The sequence below is a fragment of the Chiloscyllium plagiosum genome, chromosome 36 (assembly GCF_004010195.1).
Source record: "Chiloscyllium plagiosum isolate BGI_BamShark_2017 chromosome 36, ASM401019v2, whole genome shotgun sequence".
NCBI classification, from domain to species: domain Eukaryota; kingdom Metazoa; phylum Chordata; class Chondrichthyes; order Orectolobiformes; family Hemiscylliidae; genus Chiloscyllium; species Chiloscyllium plagiosum.
In genome coordinates, this window is record NC_057745.1 from 4,007,287 (window position 1) to 4,026,313 (window position 19,027).

General features: G+C 43.7%; 1 protein-coding gene across 3 annotated transcripts in view; it reads left to right on the forward strand.

Moving 5' to 3' along the window:
* Window positions 1-2,517: 2,517 nt before the first annotated feature.
* smad3b (SMAD family member 3b) overlaps window positions 2,518-19,027 on the forward strand; it is a 123,673-nt gene continuing 107,163 nt past the window's right edge. For 2 of the 3 annotated variants that reach the window (XM_043677171.1, XM_043677173.1), the window contains exon 1: window positions 2,815-3,335. In XM_043677171.1, coding sequence (XP_043533106.1) covers window positions 3,130-3,335 — 206 coding nt within the window. In that variant the 5' untranslated portion in view covers window positions 2,815-3,129. Of the gene's footprint in view, window positions 2,762-2,814; window positions 3,336-19,027 lie in introns of those variants that run through there. The other variant, XM_043677172.1, reaches the window with a different exon arrangement.

Sequence of the window (19,027 nt, forward strand, 5' to 3'; positions counted from 1 at the left end):
GCACCGCATCGTCAAATGTTCTTTCGTTCCACTGCCAACATACAGTGGTAGCAGAGTGTACCATCTACAAGGTGCATTGCAGGAATTCACCAATACTCCCTTTTGACAGCATCTTCCAAACCCACCATCTTTCACACCTGGCAGCAGATGGAAGGGAACATTAACAGCTGCAAGTTCCCTTCCAAGCCAGAGACCACCCTAACTTGGGAGTATACCACCCCTCCTTCACTGTCAGTGAGTCAAAGTCCTGGCGTTCCCTCCCTAACAGCACCTCGGTGGCCCTTTACCACATCTCCTGCAAGAATTCAAGAGCAATTACTCTAATTGCTCTCAAGAGCAATTAGAGATGGACAATAAGTGCTGGTCTGGCCCATGACACTCACATCCTAAGAAGATAAATTGAAAACATAAGTTGAGCTGGAATATTTTATTTTCGTTATTTGTGGGTCAATCTGAAAAATATATTAAAATGTTATTCATTTCTATCTGTATTTACAACCAAAACAATGAGATATTAGCAATATTCATCACATTTTTTTTATCACCTCTAGGACCAGAGGTATTGATCTCAGAGGTATTTGCGCATTTAGGACAAAGATGAAGAGAAATTTTTTTCTTTCAGAGGTTGGTGCATCTGTGGAATCCTTTACTGTCGAGGGTGGGTTATTCAATACATTCAAGGCTGAGATAGATTTTTAATCAGTAAGGGAATTGAGGAATTGGGGGAAAAGGCAGGAAAGTGGAATTAAGGGTTATTAGATCATTGAATAGCAGAGCAGACTCGATGGGCTGAATGGTCTATTACTTCTCCTATGTTTTAGGGTTCTCTTCAGTTTCCTCCTTCTACTCGTCTGAATGCAAACATGCAAAAAATACTTACTTCCTATTTTGCCATTACCACTGTGGTGTGAAGGATACGTACAGAATTATGATGTTTTACTAGATTTGAATAACATTAACAACTTGGATTAGACACTAAACTGAGGCTCCATTGTTCCCTCTCAGGGTGGAATGTAGAAAATCGTTGGTGATATTTCAAAGCTGAGCAAGGGAGTTGTGCCAGATGTTCTGTCCGATATTTATCCCTCAATCCACATCACAAAAAGAGATTAGCTGTTCATTGTCACAAAGTTGTTTGTGGGATTTTGCTGTGCAGACATTGGCTGCTGCATTTCCTACATTACAATAGTGATTACACTTCAAAAGTACTTTATTTGTTGTAAGATGCTCAGGGACATCCCGAGGTTGTGAATGTTTAAATGAAGCTTTATTTCCTATTTTTATTCCTGTGTGCATGATCATTTCAATTGGAGGAATTCTCACATTCATCTAATACTTCATCACATCATTGACATATCTTGCTGACTTACAGAATCCACTGATTGCTGTCAACACTCATTACCATTTAGTGTTGACAATATCGAACAAACAGCAATGAAAGGTTTTATTTTTGCAGTGATTGGCAAGGGGGGAGTGTGTCGCTGGTTGGTGTGACGTGTGACTGGTTGGGCATAGCGATCTCAGGAGAACTTCCTTGTCTTCTTCAATATCTTAGACCACTCAGCAGAGGACAATTTTTAACATTTAGGCAGGGTTTATTGAATCAGTGTGTAACAAAGTGGTGCCCAAGGTTAAGGTGGTGGATTGTTAATCCATTGTCCTATACAGATGTGGGTGTAAATCATGGTACCGTGTTAACATCCCAATTCTGGTCCAGAAGGTCCAGGTTCACCTGGCCTAAAGGTGTGTCATACTTGTGTTTCAACAGGCTGATTAAAAATAGCTGTTTACTCTGAGATGTTCCCTGTGTACTGCTCATGATTTAGATGTTAAAGCCATAAGACATAAGAGCAGAAGTGGTCCATTCAGCCCATCGAGTCTGTTTTGCCATTCAATGAGATCACAGTTGTTTTGTTAAACCTCAACTCCACTTTTCTAAAAAAAACTTTTATTACAGCTTATTCATTTTTATCAGCAACACGTGGCATCTTGGTTTCACATCGATTGGTTAACCAGAAAATTGGAGAGAAATGTGTCATCAGAAAGATAACAATTTGAACAAGTCAGCAAACCACCGGGGAATCAAACCAGTTTGAAAAGCAGGGAACCCAGACCTCCAACCTCTCAGCCTTCAGTCAGAATATAACTAACTAGACCAGATTTAGTAGCAACCATTTTGTTTGGGAAATGAAAACAGACTAAAATGTAATTTTAAAAAAATGGGTTGCCTCACTCCAATGATGAACTGCAGCACAATTAATCTATTCCTCTGCAAGTATGAACCACACCCCAATAAAAAAAAGGTTATTGATCCCAGCTAGCTGATTAGCATTTAACAGGTCAGTTTAAGAATGTGGTCATGAAATTACTGCTGCATTTTTGAGTAGATGTGTAGAGTCTCAGTGAAATTCTAATTCTGGGCTGGGTTAAATGTGAAGCTTTCATAGGCTTCTCTGTGATTGGTGTTGAAAGGGAGGGGGGTAGGTCTAGGCAATGACACTTTTTTTCTCTCTCCCTGTCTCTCTCTCTCACACACACACACACAAAACACTGGCTGCTCAGTCTCCTCTGCTACAGCCGGCTTGTAAAGTAATTTACATCAGACAAGACTCTCGAAAGTTGATCTGAGAGTGGGCGGCGGATCACATCAACACCCCCACCAACTCCGGCGGAGTGATTTCAGCAGCAGACTTTTAAAAAAAAGGAGCAACTTTTTTTTGTTTTAACCCCGGGGGGGGGGGAGGAAAGAGGAAAAAAAAAAGTAACTTCCCTCCCTTTGAATTTTTTCCCAGCTTGCGTAAAACGTGAGGGGGGGGGCCAGAAGCCGGCGCGTTTACCGACGGCAAGGCCAGGATAGGCGGAGGCACTCGATTGAGGGAGCGGAGGGTTACGGAGCTCGCGCCCCCCCCACCTCCCCCTTTCAGGAGGGGTGGTGCGGCCGGGCTGCAGTCAGACTGAGGAGAAAGTTTTGAAGAAACTTCGGGAAAGTCTTGAGGGGAACGCGATCTTGGGCTCGGAGTTTGTGCGTGCGTGTGTGTGTGTTTTTTTTTAAAATAGAGTTTTTTTTTGTTGTTGTTTTTTTTTTAAAAAAAAGAATTAAAGACGGAATAAGCCAACCCCGTGCGGGAAATGTCTTCGATCCTGCCTTTCACTCCGCCGATTGTCAAACGTCTCCTGGGCTGGAAGAAAGGAGAACAAAACGGCCAGGAGGAGAAATGGTGTGAGAAAGCGGTTAAAAGTTTGGTGAAAAAGCTGAAGAAAACCGGCCAGTTGGACGAGTTGGAGAAAGCAATTACCACGCAGAGTATTAACACCAAATGCATAACCATCCCCAGGTAAAGACGCTGTGTTTTGATTTCAAAAGAAAATTCTGGTAATGGGGGAAAAAAAAAATTCTTGAAGGAGATAGGAGTTTCCAGACGAACAAATTGTCTTTTAGAAGGTTACTACTTTCCAATTTCAAAAGTGAATTCCAGAATTTTGCTGTTGACGCAACCCAAATTTTATTCGAGTTTGGTGTCTCCTTTTTTGAGTTTATTTTGGATGTCTGGAACTGAGGGTTAAGGAAGGTGAGGAATGTCAAAAAGCCACCTGCATTCAGCATGGAATGTTTTGTGTGCAACTGCTCTCGCCTATTTGACAGTTGGAAGTTGCACTTAGATGTACCCTTAGGACGCAGAGTAGGATAGTTTGCCTGTTGTAGAGTGGCACTATACGTTTAGATGGGTTGTTAAGTGAGCAACGTTAATACGTTATCTGTACCAAGGTAACTGTGATGTGTGTCTAAGTGTTGTATCTGCGAGTGTGTGGGGGAAGCACCGTGACATTTTATTTTCATATACTCCTGGGGTTTGCGGTGGTGTGTCACTTAGGAGGCTTCAGTTACGTTGGCAACATATGTGCATTGGAACCTGGAACTATGGATGTTGATGGGAGAAGATCCAACTGTTTTCCCATTACCTGAACGACTAAGAATCTCTCCTGTTCATGGTGCCTGCCATTGTCATGTGTTGGAAGAAGGATTTACAGGCTGAGAACAATTTGGGCATGTTACAATGGGCCTCTTCCATGGCCAACGTTTCCTCAGTTTTTTTCCTGCTGGGCATCCAACATCCATCCACGGCAGTGAATTCTAAAACTGGGAATCAATGCTGAGAAAGTCTCCACGGAATCTTGCACTGTGACTGTAGCGCTTAGAGGGCACATTGTTTGTTTGAGGCTGTTGAGTCCTGGAATGGGATTCAGAGGCTGGGATGTTGCCCTAATGTCGGAGGGCATTTGGGGACCCCCTCAGCCCCAAATAATAGCATACTCTCAGTGACTACCTATTGGAGGCTGGGTGAACCAATGCTGCTATTGGAAGAAACACTTCTTTATTATAGCACAGCATCCACATGAAACAGGGTTAACAAGAGAGTTAAAAGACACGTAGACTCAGCGTCATTGTTTATGGGGTGAATGTACAAAGCTCTGGACGGGCAGACAGGCTGCTGGGGTTACCATGAACTCTGTAGAGATTGTACAACCCAGTTTGTTAGCCCATGCTGTGATGTCATAAGCACATGGTGCAGTCAAGATGTGACCAGACTGGCACTGAAACACTATCGTGGTGTAATCTTATACTATAACTGATATTAATAGTGAGGAACTGATTAAAGTGCCTCCGACCTCATATTCACTGGTAGAGGGTCAGAGCTACTTGCTTTTGGGAGCTGTTAACGATTTGCAAAGTGATGGATTTTACCATGAGGTCAGTTTTTGCTTTGCCATTAAAAGGCATGTGTTTAGGGTGAAGACAAAGGCATGTTCTAGTCTCTCAGGAGTAGTGTAGTATTAGGCTGACACCTAGAAAACTGCTCCATGACCTGGAGTCATCTTAATACTCAATTTGCATACACCAGTTTAGCAACTGTGCAAAGCCGAAACTGTTACAAAGTTGATGAATATACTTTGAGGTGGATTGGCACATGTCAGAGAAAGGGGTAGGAGCAATTAATCATGCTTTGTTGAATTTTTCCTTTAATAGTACAGTTCTAGCTGTTTTGGAAGATTTCGAATTTTAATTTTTAAACACTGCCTTAGCTGTTCCACATGTGCTTTATGCAAGTAAGTGACTGGACAATGTAGCATGGAAGCATTCAAGCTTGGCTTCTTCAATTTCACAATATTCATGCCCAGTTTCATATGTTACAATAGCTAACATTAGCATTGACACATCAGGTAAAGTCACCCTGTTGAAGCGAATTCATGTTACCAAAGGACATGTTGGTTGAATTTGGTATCTGACCTCAATGATCATCTTTTTATTTAAAGATACTCTGGATGAACCGGGAAATAACAATCTCTGTTAATCAATCCTAAATTGGGGAAATAGCACTGGAGGCACAGTCAAACAGTTGGGACCAGATCTTTTTCAGGAGTGAAATTAGAAAACAATTCTTCACACATTATGGCAGAAAGTTTGACCCGCCCCACTCTTGTAAGTGGCCATTTACCAATTAGTAATTTTAAAACTCCAAAAGATAGATTTTGGTTAGCCAAGGGTATTGAAGCAAACGATAGGAAATCAAGCTGGATTGTTGTTCATTGAAAAACAGCATACACTTGAGAACGAGATCAGCTCCTCCTGTTCTTGTATTCCTATGGTTTATCTTAACAGCGAGCTATTTTAATGAGGATATAACCTTCTCAAAGCTCCAGTTTTCATAATATTTAGTAATCTCTCTGCACTGGATTACTTGACCATTCCTAATGCTGTTCTTCTGTGAAATGCTGAGAGATGTTTTGTTACATGAAAGGCAGGAATACAAGGAAGATTGCTGTTGATCACTGCTGACTCAGGAACACCGATAATGTTAACAACTTGTTCTCAATCCATTTAATTGCTTAATTCAATTATTTATTTTTAGTAAAATTAATCCTTTTTCGTTAGCTTCGATGGTGACAATTTTTGCTAAATGAAGAGCCAGTGAGAGTGAGGTCCTCTTCTGAGCTTTGAGGCATTTTAATGACCTCTTGTACAGTGATAACTTGTATTTCTACAGTGTCCCTCTCATTTAACATCTTTTGGAAGGGTTAACGGGGGCTCCAAAAAGAAATGAGTGAACACATGGTGAAAGAGAAGAGAACATGACCAGGAAGAGAACATTTTAGAAAAGTTCTTCAGGCTTTATAAATGTTAGATCTGAAGGGTCAGCCTCCAGTGGTGGAAAACAAGAGCTGGAATTCAGCAGTAATCCATCATTACCTCAACCCGTTTATCGCCATCTTCACAACACGCAACTACATTGAGTCATACACTTGTATAAATATTGGTCCGTAGAATACATTTCCCGAGTTTTTGATGGTGACTCTGGCTTCCTGTTTATTCTCACCCTCCCACTTCCCTGACCTCTTCAATTCTGACAGATCTTCCAGCTGTCTGGTGTAGTTTGTTTTGTGTTAGGATTTGGGGATAGTGTGCGAAATTGGAGTTGATGTAGATTGGCCATTATCTTGTGGAAAGGTGATGCAGACTCAAAGAGCTAAATGGTCAACTACACTTCCTTATGTTATGTTAAGTTATGTTTGATTTCTTTCTTTTACTTGTTCTTTGAATATAGGCATCACTTGCTCGGCCAGCATTTATTGCCCAGACAGTTAAAAGTCAACCGTATTGCTCTGGATTCGCATGTAGTCCTGATCAGATAAGGATGATAAATTTCTTTTCCTAAAGGACATTAGTGAACCAGATGGATTTTTACATCAAATGACAGTTTTATATAGTTTATACTGAACCCGAGGGCACAGTCTCAGAGGGAAGGGATGACCCTTTAGAACTGAGATGAGGAAGAATTCCTTCAGCCAGAGGATGGTGAATCTGTGAAATTTATTGTCGCAGAAGGGTGTGGAGGTCAAGTCTAATTCAGATTTTTGATTAGGAAGGGAATCAAAGGTTAAAGGAAGAAGGCAGGTTAATGGGGTTGACAAATATATCAGTCATGATCAAATGGGAGAGCAGACTCAATGGGCTGAATGGCCTAATTTTACTCCTGTAGCTTATGGTCGCCAGTAAGCAAGCTTTTTTACTTATGGATTTTGTTTGGTTGAAATCATATTTCATCATCTGCCAAGGTGGGATTTGAATCTTAGTTCTTGAATGCTAATCTAGTGACCTCTCTTTTCACATCTATCTGTTTACATGAGATTATGGTCGACTTTGTTATTAATTCTCCCATCGCTTATTCTGTTCTTTCCTCTGAAATGCCAATGGATGACCTATTATGTTAAAGGTGCTATGCAAGTGTAGTTTGTTGCAGGACAGTGGCCATTTTGTATGCAGTAAACCGATTCAAACATAAATTACTTAATCATATCTGTTTTGATTGGTGTGACATGTTTGTGAGGCCACCAAAACAATATTTTCCAATTTGCATAATGCAGTGGAATTGAATGCGTATACAGGGCATCGATTTAACATCATAGTCAAAAGACACAGTATCAGACAATATAACATTTTCTCACCGATGTCACACAAGCACCAATGTAAGTTTATGGACTCAACCGTTTTACAGTGTGTGGAATAAACTTCTGGAGGAAGTGGTGGATGGGGGTACAGTTGCAACATTTAAAAGATATTTAGATAAGTACATGAATAGAAAGCGTTTGCAGAGATATGGGCCAGGAGCAGGCAGGCGGGACAAGTTTCGTTTGGCGTTATGGTCGGTGTGAACTGGTTGGTCTGAGGGATCTGTTTCCATGCTGTAAAACTTTATGAAGGATCAGTGCTGGGTCCACTGTTTTTTTTGTCATTCATATAAAATGATTTAGATGTGAACTTAAGAAGTATGGTTAGTAAGTTTGCAGATGACACCAAAATTGCAGGTGTCGTGGACAGCGAAGAAGGTTACCTCAGATTACAAAGGAATCTTGATCAGATGGGTCAATGAGCCGAAGAATGGCAGATGGAGTTTAATTTAGATAAATGCAAGGTGCTGCATTTTGGAAAGGCAAATCAGGGCAGGCCTTATACAGTTAATGGTAAGGTCCTGGGAGTGTTGCTGAACAAAGAGACTTGCAGCACAGGTTCATAGTCCTTGAAGTGGAGGCCCAGGTAGATAGGATAGTGACGAAGGTGTTTGGAAGTTTGCTTCTATTGGTCAGAGCATTGAGTATAGGAGTTGGGACTGTTGCGGCTGTACAGCACATTGGTTAGGCCATTTTTGGAATACTATGTGCAATTCTACTCTTCCTGCTTTAGGAAAGTTGTTTTGAAACTTGAAAGGGTGCAGAAAGGATTTACAAGGATGTTGCCAAGGTTGCAGTGTTTGAGCTATAGGGAGAGGCTGAATAGGCTGGGGCAATTTTCCCTGGATTGTCAGAGACTGAGGGGTGACTTTATAGAGGTTTATAAAATCATAAGGAACATGGATAGGGTAAATAGACAAGGTCTTTTCCCTGAGGTAGGGGAGTCCAAAACTAGCAGGCATAGGTTTAAGGTGAGAGGGGAAAGATACAAAAGGGACCCAAGGGGCAACCTTTTCACGCAGAGGGTGTTGCGTGCATGGAATGAGCTGCTAGAGGAATTGTTGGAGGCTGGTACAATTGCAACATTTAAAAGACATCTGGATGGGTATATGAATAGGGAGGGTTTGGAGGGATAATGGCCAAATGTTGGCAAATGAGACGAGATTAATTTGGACATCTGATCGGTATGGACAAGTTGGACCAAAGGGTCTGTTTCTGTGTTGTACCTCTCTATGACTCTGTCCTAGATGGGTCTTGAAAAGCAGGATCACTGGGAACTGAGGCAAGCTAGCTTTAAGAAAGTGACAATACTTCTCCTTTCAACAATTGCATCTTCAAGATTTTTCAGTCTTTTTGTACTGCTATTGTGTGTTCAGAATAAGTGACATCATTGCTTTGGATCTTTATTTATTCGCTGTTTACTGATGATGCTACAGTAACAAGGGTCCTTGACACTGATCCAGCTCCCTCAGAGCCAGCTCTGAGTCAGCAGGATGTCTGACCCTCCTGTTCTTCTTTTTTTCCATGTGTGACACTTGGTGTTGGTGATAGCTTCACATATCTCCATTCCACAACCACTTGATGCTGCAATCAGCACCTATTGGTTACAACAGCAACCTGATCAGATACTAAGTGGCCAGGGCAGCATGGTGGCTCAGTGGTTAGCACTGCTCCCTCACAGCGCCAGGGACCCGGGTTCAGTTACCACCTCGGGTGACTATCTGTGTGTAGTTTGCACATTCTCCCTGTGTCTGTGTGGGTTTCCTCCAGGTGCTGTGTTTTCCTTACACAGTCACAAAGATTGGCCATAGTATTAGGTGCATTAGTCAGAGGGAAACGGATCTGGGTGGGTTACTCTTCGGAGGGTTGGTGTGGACTGTTTGGGCCGAAGGGCTGTTTCCACACTTAAGGAATCTAATCTAAACTGAGATTCTACCAAGCCTGTATTCTCTGTGTACTCCTCTATAGGAGAGAATTAATGCGATAAATGGGCTCAACAGTTTCTATCTTCTGAGTTAGACCTATCCTCAGCATCTTTTGGCAGAATAAGGTAATCAGCTTGGAAATCTTGGAGCATGCTAATTCCATCAGTTGACTCAGTTTAGTGTAGCTGCTGTCGAGTGTTGTAAAAACCCATCTGGTTCACTAATGTCCTTAAGGAAAGAAGATCTACCATCCTTATCTGGTCTGGCCTACGTGTAACTCCAGATCCACAGCAATGTAGTTGACTCGCAATCATCTCTGGGCAATTAGAGACTGGAAATAACTGCTGGCCTAACCACATCCCATATTTCCTTTCCAAAAAAATGTGCAGAAAGTCAAAGTTGAACAGAGCAGAAGTAACCAATATTGAATGTTGGACCAGGTTCTTCAGGGAGATAGTAATGACTGGATTCTCCCATAATTTTAGAGTGTCTCCACTGTCTAATTGACAATCATCTTGATAACAATGTTGTTATTTTTAAAATTTATTCATTCATGAATTTGGGGTGTTAATCACAAGGTCAGCATTAATTGTCATTGTGAAGGTGGTGGTGAGCCACTGGTTTTAACTGGTGCCGTCTAGGTGGTGTCAGTGCACCCACAGTACTGTAGGGAGGGAGCTCCAGAATATTTGCCCACCAATGATGAAGGCTTGATAATATGGTTCCATGGAGGAGAAAATGAGGACTGCAGATGCTGGAGATCAGAACTGAAAATGTGTTGCTGGAAAAGCGCAGCAGGTCAGGCAGCATCCAAGGAACAGGAGAATCGATGTTTCGGGCATAAGCCCTTCACCTGCTGTGCTTTTCCAGCAACACATTTTCAGCTAATATGGTTCCATGTCAAGATAGCGTTTGATTTGGCCCCTCTAGATTGAAGGGTTCATGGGTTTGGACTGTGCTATTGAAGATTCACTGCTGAGTATAAAACCACTTCATGTTTGTGATGCTTTTGCACAATGTAAAAATGAGTTACTTCTGAACTGAATGCACTGTTCATAAGTGATTAGAATAGCCACTTTGTGAAAGCAGTCAACCACAAACAGATTTAAGATGAATTAGCAGTTAAGGTCATGAGTGTCAGAGCAAGAGTAGACCCTTGGACCTTGGTCAATGTATCCATTCTACATTTTTACTTTCCTGCACATCACCAATTCCTTTAGTACCTTTGATATCCAAAACTCTATCCACCACTGCTGTAAATATATTGATATATGTTTGTAATAGCTTTATCTAGGTTTTTTGACAGTGTTTGCCTGGGAAGCAATGTTGATCAGGATCTTGGAGAAATGTTATTCTCTGGTTGTTTAAGAATAGAATTAGCCCAAGTAAAATGTTAACTGTGGTTAGAAGCCAATTAATATTCAAAATATAGGCTAGTCAGTGAAATTTGGTGACTTAAGGAAGTTAAGAGGGATGCTTATGGGACTATTTCATAGTAAGAAGTCGACTGCTGCAGGACGATTGGGAGAAAGTAATTATCTGAAGACATATGACTGGAAGGTGTCAAATGCCAGAGAGTAAATGCTGGATAGACAGTCTAGAGTTTCACTTTTCTGGTCAAAGTTTCTTTGATTCCACTTAGACTCCACAAAGTCCACTGTTGGCCAGTACCTTTCATTGCGATATTTATTTGGATGTTTAAGTATAGAATTAGCCCCAAGTAAAATATCAACTGTGATTAGAATCCAATTGACATTCAATATCTTAGCTTACCAGGTGATTTACTTGTTCTTTGTACACATCAGTCAAGTGCTCACCCAATTATCCCTACATGTAACAATTAATTTGCTAGTTCCTTTTGGTCTCTGGTGTCTCTGCCAGACCCAACTAGATGATCATGGCAGGAGTTTGAGAGATGCTTCACTCCCTGTAATTCAAGTTTATCGAAATTTCGCCTTTTCATTTGTACTTCATAGTTATGTTGTACCCCATCTGCAAATCCAGGCCTAACTTTTCATTTAACACACAGCTACCGTTGGTAGAAGACTCTGTATTGTAGATGTGAAGGCTGGATCTATCATTAGACCAGGAGTTGCCTTTTTTTAAACAATACAAAGTGATGTCTCAGCACTAAGTAGTCACGTTGATGTGAGCTATAACGGGAAGGTTCATGTTGAGGAGCTGTTTCCCAGCTTGAGAATCTGGCTGTATTGCAAACTTACTCTTCCACCTAAAGAAACTGCCTTGAGTGAGTGTTCATGCAGTAAAAGATAAAGAATTAATCTGTCTAGAATGTGGTGGCCTGCTTGTGCTGGTTGACTCTCACGTACTTTATCAACTGCTTATCCTAGCACCTGATGATCCCACTGCCTTCATTGGCGCAATGCCCAAGAGTATGTGCTGTACTTCCTGGCAAACAAAACCTTTGTGAAAAGATAAAAATATCTTACCTCAACTCCCCAAGGGTGATGTGAGGGAAAGAAGGACAAGCAGACATTTGCTGTTGTGGTTCTGTTCACCGAGCTGGGAATTTGTGTTGCAGACGTTTCGTCCCCTGTCTAGGTGACATCCTCAGTGCTTGGGAGCCTCCCGTGAAGCGCTTCTGTGATCTTTCCTCCGGCATTTGTAGTGGTTTGAATCTGCCGCTTCCGGTTGTCAGTTCCAGCTGTCCGTTGCAGTGACCAGTATATTGGGTCCAGGTCGATGTGCTTATTGATTGAATCTGAGGATGAGTGACATGCCTCTAGGAATTCCCTGGCTGTTCTCTGTTTGGCTTGTCCTATAATAGTAGTGTTGTCCCAGTCGAATTCATGTTGCTTGTCATCTGTGTGTATGGCTACTAAGGATAGCTGGTCATGTCGTTTCGTGGCTAGTTGGTGTTCGTGGTTGCGTATCGTTAGCTGTTTGTCCTATGTAGTGTTTTGTGCAGTCCTTGCATGGGATTTTGTACACTACATTGGTTTTGCTCATGCTGGGTATCGGGTCCTTCATCCTGGTGAGTTGTTGTCTGAGAGTGGCTGTTGGTTTGTGTGCTGTTATGAGTCCTAGTGGTCGCAGTAGTCTGGCTGTCAGTTCGGAAGTGCTCTTGATGTATGGTAGTGTGGCTAGTCCTTTGGGTTGTGGCATGTCCTCGTTCCGTTGTCTTTCCCTTAGGTATCTGTTGATGAAATTGCGCGGGTATCCGTTTTTGGCGAATACATTGTATACGTGTTCTTCTTTTTGCAGTTCTGGTGTACTGCAGTGTGTTGTGGCTCTTTTGAATAGTGTCTTGATGCAACTTTTGTGTGTGTTGGGGTGGTTGCTTTCGTGGTTTAGGACTTGGTCTGTGTTTGTGGTTTTCCTTTATACCTTTTGTGGTGAATTCTCCGTTAGGTGTTCTCTGTACCATCACGTCCAGGAATGGGAGTTGGTTGTCCTTTTCTTCCTCTCGAGTGAATCGGATTCCTGTGAGTGTGGCATTGATGATCCGTTGTGTGTTCTCTATTTCTGTGTTCTTAATGATTACGAAGGTGTCATCTACATATCTGACCCAGAGTTTGGGTTGAATTTGCGGTAAGACTGTTTGTTCTAATCTTTGCATTACCGCTTCTGCTATGAGTCCAGAGATGGGTGAGAGCCCATGGGTGTGCTGTTGATTTGTTCATATATTTGGTTGTTGAATGTGAAGTGTGTTGTGAGGCACAGGTCCAGTAGTTTGAGTATGCCGACTTTATTGATAGGTTCCCCGTCCTGTTGTCTGTTCTGTATGTCCAGCAGGTTGGCTATTGTTTCTCTGGCTAGGGTTTTGTCGATAGAGGTGAACAGTTCCGTTACATCGAATGAGACCATGGTTTGTTTCTTGTCTATGTGTATATTTCTGATGATGTCCAAGAATTCCTGTGTTGATTGTATAGAGTGTCTGGATCCGCTGATCAGGTGTTTCAGTTTCTGCGGTAGTTCTTTAGCCAGTTTGTGTGATGGTGTCCCTGGTAGTGATACTATGGGTCTGAGTGGGATGTCTGGTTTGTGCACTTTAGATAGTCCATAGAATCTGGGGGTGTTGTTGCTTTCAGGTTTCACTCTTTGTAGGTCAAACCTGGTTATCTGTCAACAGATGCCTAAGGGAAAGACAACGGAACGAGGACATGCCACAACCCAAAGGACTAGCCACACTACCGTATATCAAGAGCATTTCCGAACTGACAGCCAGACTACTGCGACCACTAGGACTCATAACAGCACATAAACCAACAGCCACTCTCAGACAACAACTCACTAGAACGAAGGACCCCATACCCAGCATGAGCAAAACCAATGTAGTGTACAAAATCCCATGCAAGGACTGCACAGAACACGGCACAGTGGTTAGCACTGCTGCCTCACAGCACCAGAGACCCGGGTTCAAATCCCGCCTCAGGCGACTGACTGTGTGGAGTTTGCACGTTCTCCCCGTGTCTGCGTGGGTTTCCTCCAGGTGCTCCGGTTTCCTCCCACAGTCACAAAGATGTGCAGGTCAGGTGAATTGACCATGCTAAATTGCCCGTAGTGTTAGGTGAAGGGTTAAGTGTAGGGGTATGGGTGGGTTGCGCTTCGGCGGGTCGGTGTGGACTTGTTGGGCCGAAGGGCGTGTTTCCACACTGTAATTAATCTAATATAAACACTACATAGGACAAATAGGAAGACAGCTAACGATCCGCATCCATGAACACCAACTAGCCACGAAACGACACGACCAGCTATCCTTAGTAGCCACACACACAGATGACAAGCAACATGAATTCGACTGGGACAACACTACTATTATAGGACAAGCCAAACAGAGAACAGCCAGGGAATTCCTAGAGGCGTGGCACTCATCCACAGATTCAATCAATAAGCACATCGACCTGGACCCAATATACCAACCACTGCAACGGACAGCTGGAACTGACAACCGGAAGCGGCAGATTCAAATCACTATAAATGCCGGAGGAAAGATCACAGAAGCGCTTCACAGGAGGCTCCCAAGCACTGAGGATGTCACCTAGACGGGACGAAATGTCTGCAACACAAATTCCCAGCTCGGCGAGCAGAACCACAACATGAGCACCCGAGCTACAAATCTTCTCACAAACTTTGAAGACATTTGCTGCATAAGTGCAACAGATTCATAGAATTGCATACAATATGCAGCATACAATATGCAGCGTACAATATGCAGCATACAAATGAGCACAATCACACCAGTGTCAGAATGTAGAGCACAAAGATAGGCACAGTCTGACCCTTTGAACGTTCCTCCATCCTTCTTTATCAGCATTACGCTCTACTCCCGTCCGCCTCTTGTTTTTAATCTCCTGAATTGTATCTATACTTTCTTTGTTTTCACCGCTCCCTGTGGTGACTTGTTCCGAATTCTCTGGACAAAGAGGTGTCTCCTGAAATCCTCTCTTTGATTTCTCAGTGGCTACCTTATACCCATAGCCTTGGATTTTACCCTCCTCACAAGGGGAAATACATTTTCTATGTATTCACCATATTAAAGTCTTCCTTAATTTTAAAGATCTTTATTAGGTCACCCTTGCATTTTCTTTTCTTTAGTATGTTCATTCTGTCCTGATAAATGAACTCTTGTAATCTGTCAGGAACATCCAAAACATGTTGGTGATTCTACCAACTGTGTTAAAATTAATAGGCTGTCTATCCCTGTTGTGTTTTCTCCTTGGTGTTAATATGAATAGCCATTTTGACCAATGCACCAAACTGCAATGCATGCTAGACAGTATTGCACACCTTTAGTATATAGCTTTTGTTCTGTAGTAGCTCCTTTTATGGTGAGAAATGGGTTTGAGGTAGAAAATCAGTAAAGACAGTTAAATGGCAGAGCACACTTTTGAGAGACTTAAATGGCCTCCTATAAAATACACTTCATCCTTTTTCTTGTCATTTGTACTCCATTGGAGGAGTACAGTGAAAAGCTTTTACACTGTCTGTAGTCTTATGGCGACATCTTACGTACAAGAATTTCTGTACAATTCTTGGATAATGTTGAGGAATAAAAGTAGTTGCATTACTTAGAGTTGAAAAATAAATTAAAAATAGAACAACATTAAAGGATTGATATTACAGTAAGGTAGGAAATTTAAATAGACATGACAGTGTAGCAACTCAGTGCCTCCGCATGTGGTTTCTTATGTTACTGGAGACAACATAAGCATTGCTACATCAGGTAGAAGTAACTGGTGGAGGCAAACTCATACCATCCAACAAGGAGCATTCCCTCTGTATATCACTCCGATGCCATCCAGACATCTTCGTTGCGGTCTCTGGATGAAGACTTTAATCCATAACACTCTGACTCTCAAGGCAAGAGTGCTTCTCCCTGGACAATGGGAGTTGGAGGTTGGTTCTGTAGGGAAATGAGGAGGTATGGATTTGAAAGTGGGAATCTGCAAAGAGTTCAGGACAAGGAAATTACTGCACTTGAGCTGTGTTTGAGTGAACCTCAAGTTAATCAAGTAGGATTTGTGAAAGACTAAGTAACTTAGAATGAGTACTTCAAACTGGCAGAAGGTACAAGTTTGGAGACCTAAGAAACAAAAGCTCATGGTTCTTTAAAAGATGAGGGAACCCTAAATGAAACCTAACTCTCATGATGCACAACCCCTTTACACTACTCTCTTCCTCCATGTAGGAAGGAGACGTCATTATAAGGGGGGGATGCAACCCTTATTTTAGCAGAGTAATTACTCATTTGCCAAGCAGATTGAATCTGGTTTGTTATTCTGGAGAAGAGTTAAAGACGTCCGTGGTTTGTCAGATTGTGAATGTGGTCACATAGGTTTATGATGTTGATGAACGTTCTTGGTCAGTGAAGTCATGATTGCCCAGAGCTGGAAGATCCTGCGTTGCATCCTTATTCTCCTCTTTATTTTAAAATAACCAGACAGTTGGAGGGAGTGCAGCAAAAGATCGAAGTGTCAACAGGACGTTCCAAAATAACAACAGAAATTTATCATACTCAAATTGAAATGTCATCTTTGGAAGGTGCTAATGAAGAACCCCAGTGCCTCTGTAGCCCACTGATCATGAAAGGAAATGGATCCTCATTCAAGATATTTTCTAATAAAACTGTTCAGAGAAGCTATTATACATCTCTGGAGCAGGTAGGGCTTGAATTTGGGCCTTCTGGTTCAGAGACAGGGACATTACCACTGTCCTACAAAAGCCCTTTAGATCACCCTTCTGGACTGAGTTAACTGAACACAGGTGAGTTGACGACAGACAAAACTCTAATACACTTCTGTTAAGGAGGAGAAAATATAATGAGCACAAGTTGCTGCTTGTATTTGCTGAACAGGGATTCCATGGTGCAGACATTGTAAGGCTGGAATCCAAATTTGTGAAGATGCATCTCAAATCACTGATCGATTTAATGTTGACTTTCTGTTTGGACTTGTGCATGACAAATACTGGAGCTTGTCTCTCTCTGTCTCTGTCTCTGTCTGTCTGTGTCTCTCTCTCTATCTATCTCTCTGTCTGTCTGTGTGTCTCTCTCTCTCTCTCTCTCTCTCTCTCTGTCTCTCTCTCTGCCTGCCTGTCTCTCTCTGCCTGCCTGTCTCTCTCTGCCTGCCTGTCTCTCTCTGCCTGCCTGTCTCTCTCTGCCTGCCTGTCTCTCTCTGCCTGCCTGTCTCTCTCTGCCTGCCTGTCTCTCTCTGCCTGCCTGTCTCTCTCTGCCTGCCTGTCTCTCTCTGCCTGCCTGTCTCTCTCTGCCTGCCTGTCTCTCTCTGCCTGCCTGTCTCTCTCTGCCTGCCTGTCTCTCTCTGCCTGCCTGTCTCTCTCTGCCTGCCTGTCTCTCTCTGCCTGCCTGTCTCTCTCTGCCTGCCTGTCTCTCTCTGCCTGCCTGTCTCTCTCTGCCTGCCTGTCTCTCTCTGCCTGCCTGTCTCTCTCTGCCTGCCTGTCTCTCTCTGCCTGCCTGTCTCTCTCTGCCTGCCTGTCTCTCTCTGCCTGCCTGTCTCTCTCTGCCTGCCTGTCTCTCTCTGCCTGCCTGTCTCTCTCTGCCTGCCTGTCTCTCTCTGCCTGCCTGTCTCTCTCTGCCTGCCTGTCTCTCTCTGCCTGCCTGTCTCTCTCTGCCTGCCTGTCTCTCTCTGCCTGCCTGTCTCTCTCTGCCTGCCTGTCTCTCTCTGCCTGCCTGTCTCTCTCTGCCTGCCTGTCTCTCTCTGCCTGCCTGTCTCTCTCTGCCTGCCTGTCTCTCTCTGCCTGCCTGTCTCTCTCTGCCTGCCTGTCTCTCTCTGCCTGCCTGTCTCTCTCTGCCTGCCTGTCTCTCTCTGCCTGCCTGTCTCTCTCTGCCTGCCTGTCTCTCTCTGCCTGCCTGTCTCTCTCTGCCTGCCTGTCTCTCTCTGCCTGCCTGTCTCTCTCTGCCTGCCTGTCTCTCTCTGCCTGCCTGTCTCTCTCTGCCTGCCTGTCTCTCTCTGCCTGCCTGTCTCTCTCTGCCTGCCTGTCTCTCTCTGCCTGCCTGTCTCTCTCTGCCTGCCTGTCTCTCTCTGCCTGCCTGTCTCTCTCTGCCTGCCTGTCTCTCTCTGCCTGCCTGTCTCTCTCTGCCTGCCTGTCTCTCTCTGCCTGCCTGTCTCTCTCTGCCTGCCTGTCTCTCTCTGCCTGCCTGTCTCTCTCTGCCTGCCTGTCTCTCTCTGCCTGCCTGTCTCTCTCTGCCTGCCTGTCTCTCTCTGCCTGCCTGTCTCTCTCTGCCTGCCTGTCTCTCTCTGCCTGCCTGTCTCTCTCTGCCTGCCTGTCTCTCTCTGCCTGCCTGTCTCTCTCTGCCTGCCTGTCTCTCTCTGCCTGCCTGTCTCTCTCTGCCTGCCTGTCTCTCTCTGCCTGCCTGTCTCTCTCTGCCTGCCTGTCTCTCTCTGCCTGCCTGTCTCTCTCTGCCTGCCTGTCTCTCTCTGCCTGCCTGTCTCTCTCTGCCTGCCTGTCTCTCTCTGCCTGCCTGTCTCTCTCTGCCTGCCTGTCTCTCTCTGCCTGCCTGTCTCTCTCTGCCTGCCTGTCTCTCTCTGCCTGCCTGTCTCTCTCTGCCTGCCTGTCTCTCTCTGCCTGCCTGTCTCTCTCTGCCTGCCTGTCTCTCTCTGCCTGCCTGTCTCTCTCTGCCTGCCTGTCTCTCTCTGCCTGCCTGTCTCTCTCTGCCTGCCTGTCTCTCTCTGTCTCTGTGTCTCTGTGTCTCTGTGTCTGTCTCTGTGTCTCTCTCTGTCTCTGTCTGTCTCTGTCTGTCTGTGTTTTCCCCTCCCCTACCCCCTTAATGACTCTCCTTGTTTTAACTTAACTGTTGGTCACCTGTTTAGATATCTTCTTAAGATTCTGGAGCCAAATTTTCTTTAATGCTCCAGTGAAGCACCTTGGCACAATTTACTCCATGAAGGTGCCATATAAATCCAAGTTGTTGCTCAGAGGGTAGCTGTTTCACCAGTGCGTCAAGAGTCAGGAGTAATAAATGTTTTCGGGCATTAAACAAAATCTATTCTGAAGAATCTTAACTCTGCTTTCTCTTTGCCAGACCTGCTGAGTTTTTCCAGCATTTTCTGCTTTTTGTTTAACAAAATAGGAGTTGAGTCCTTGATCTGAATTCATCTGCCATCTAGTCAGTAACT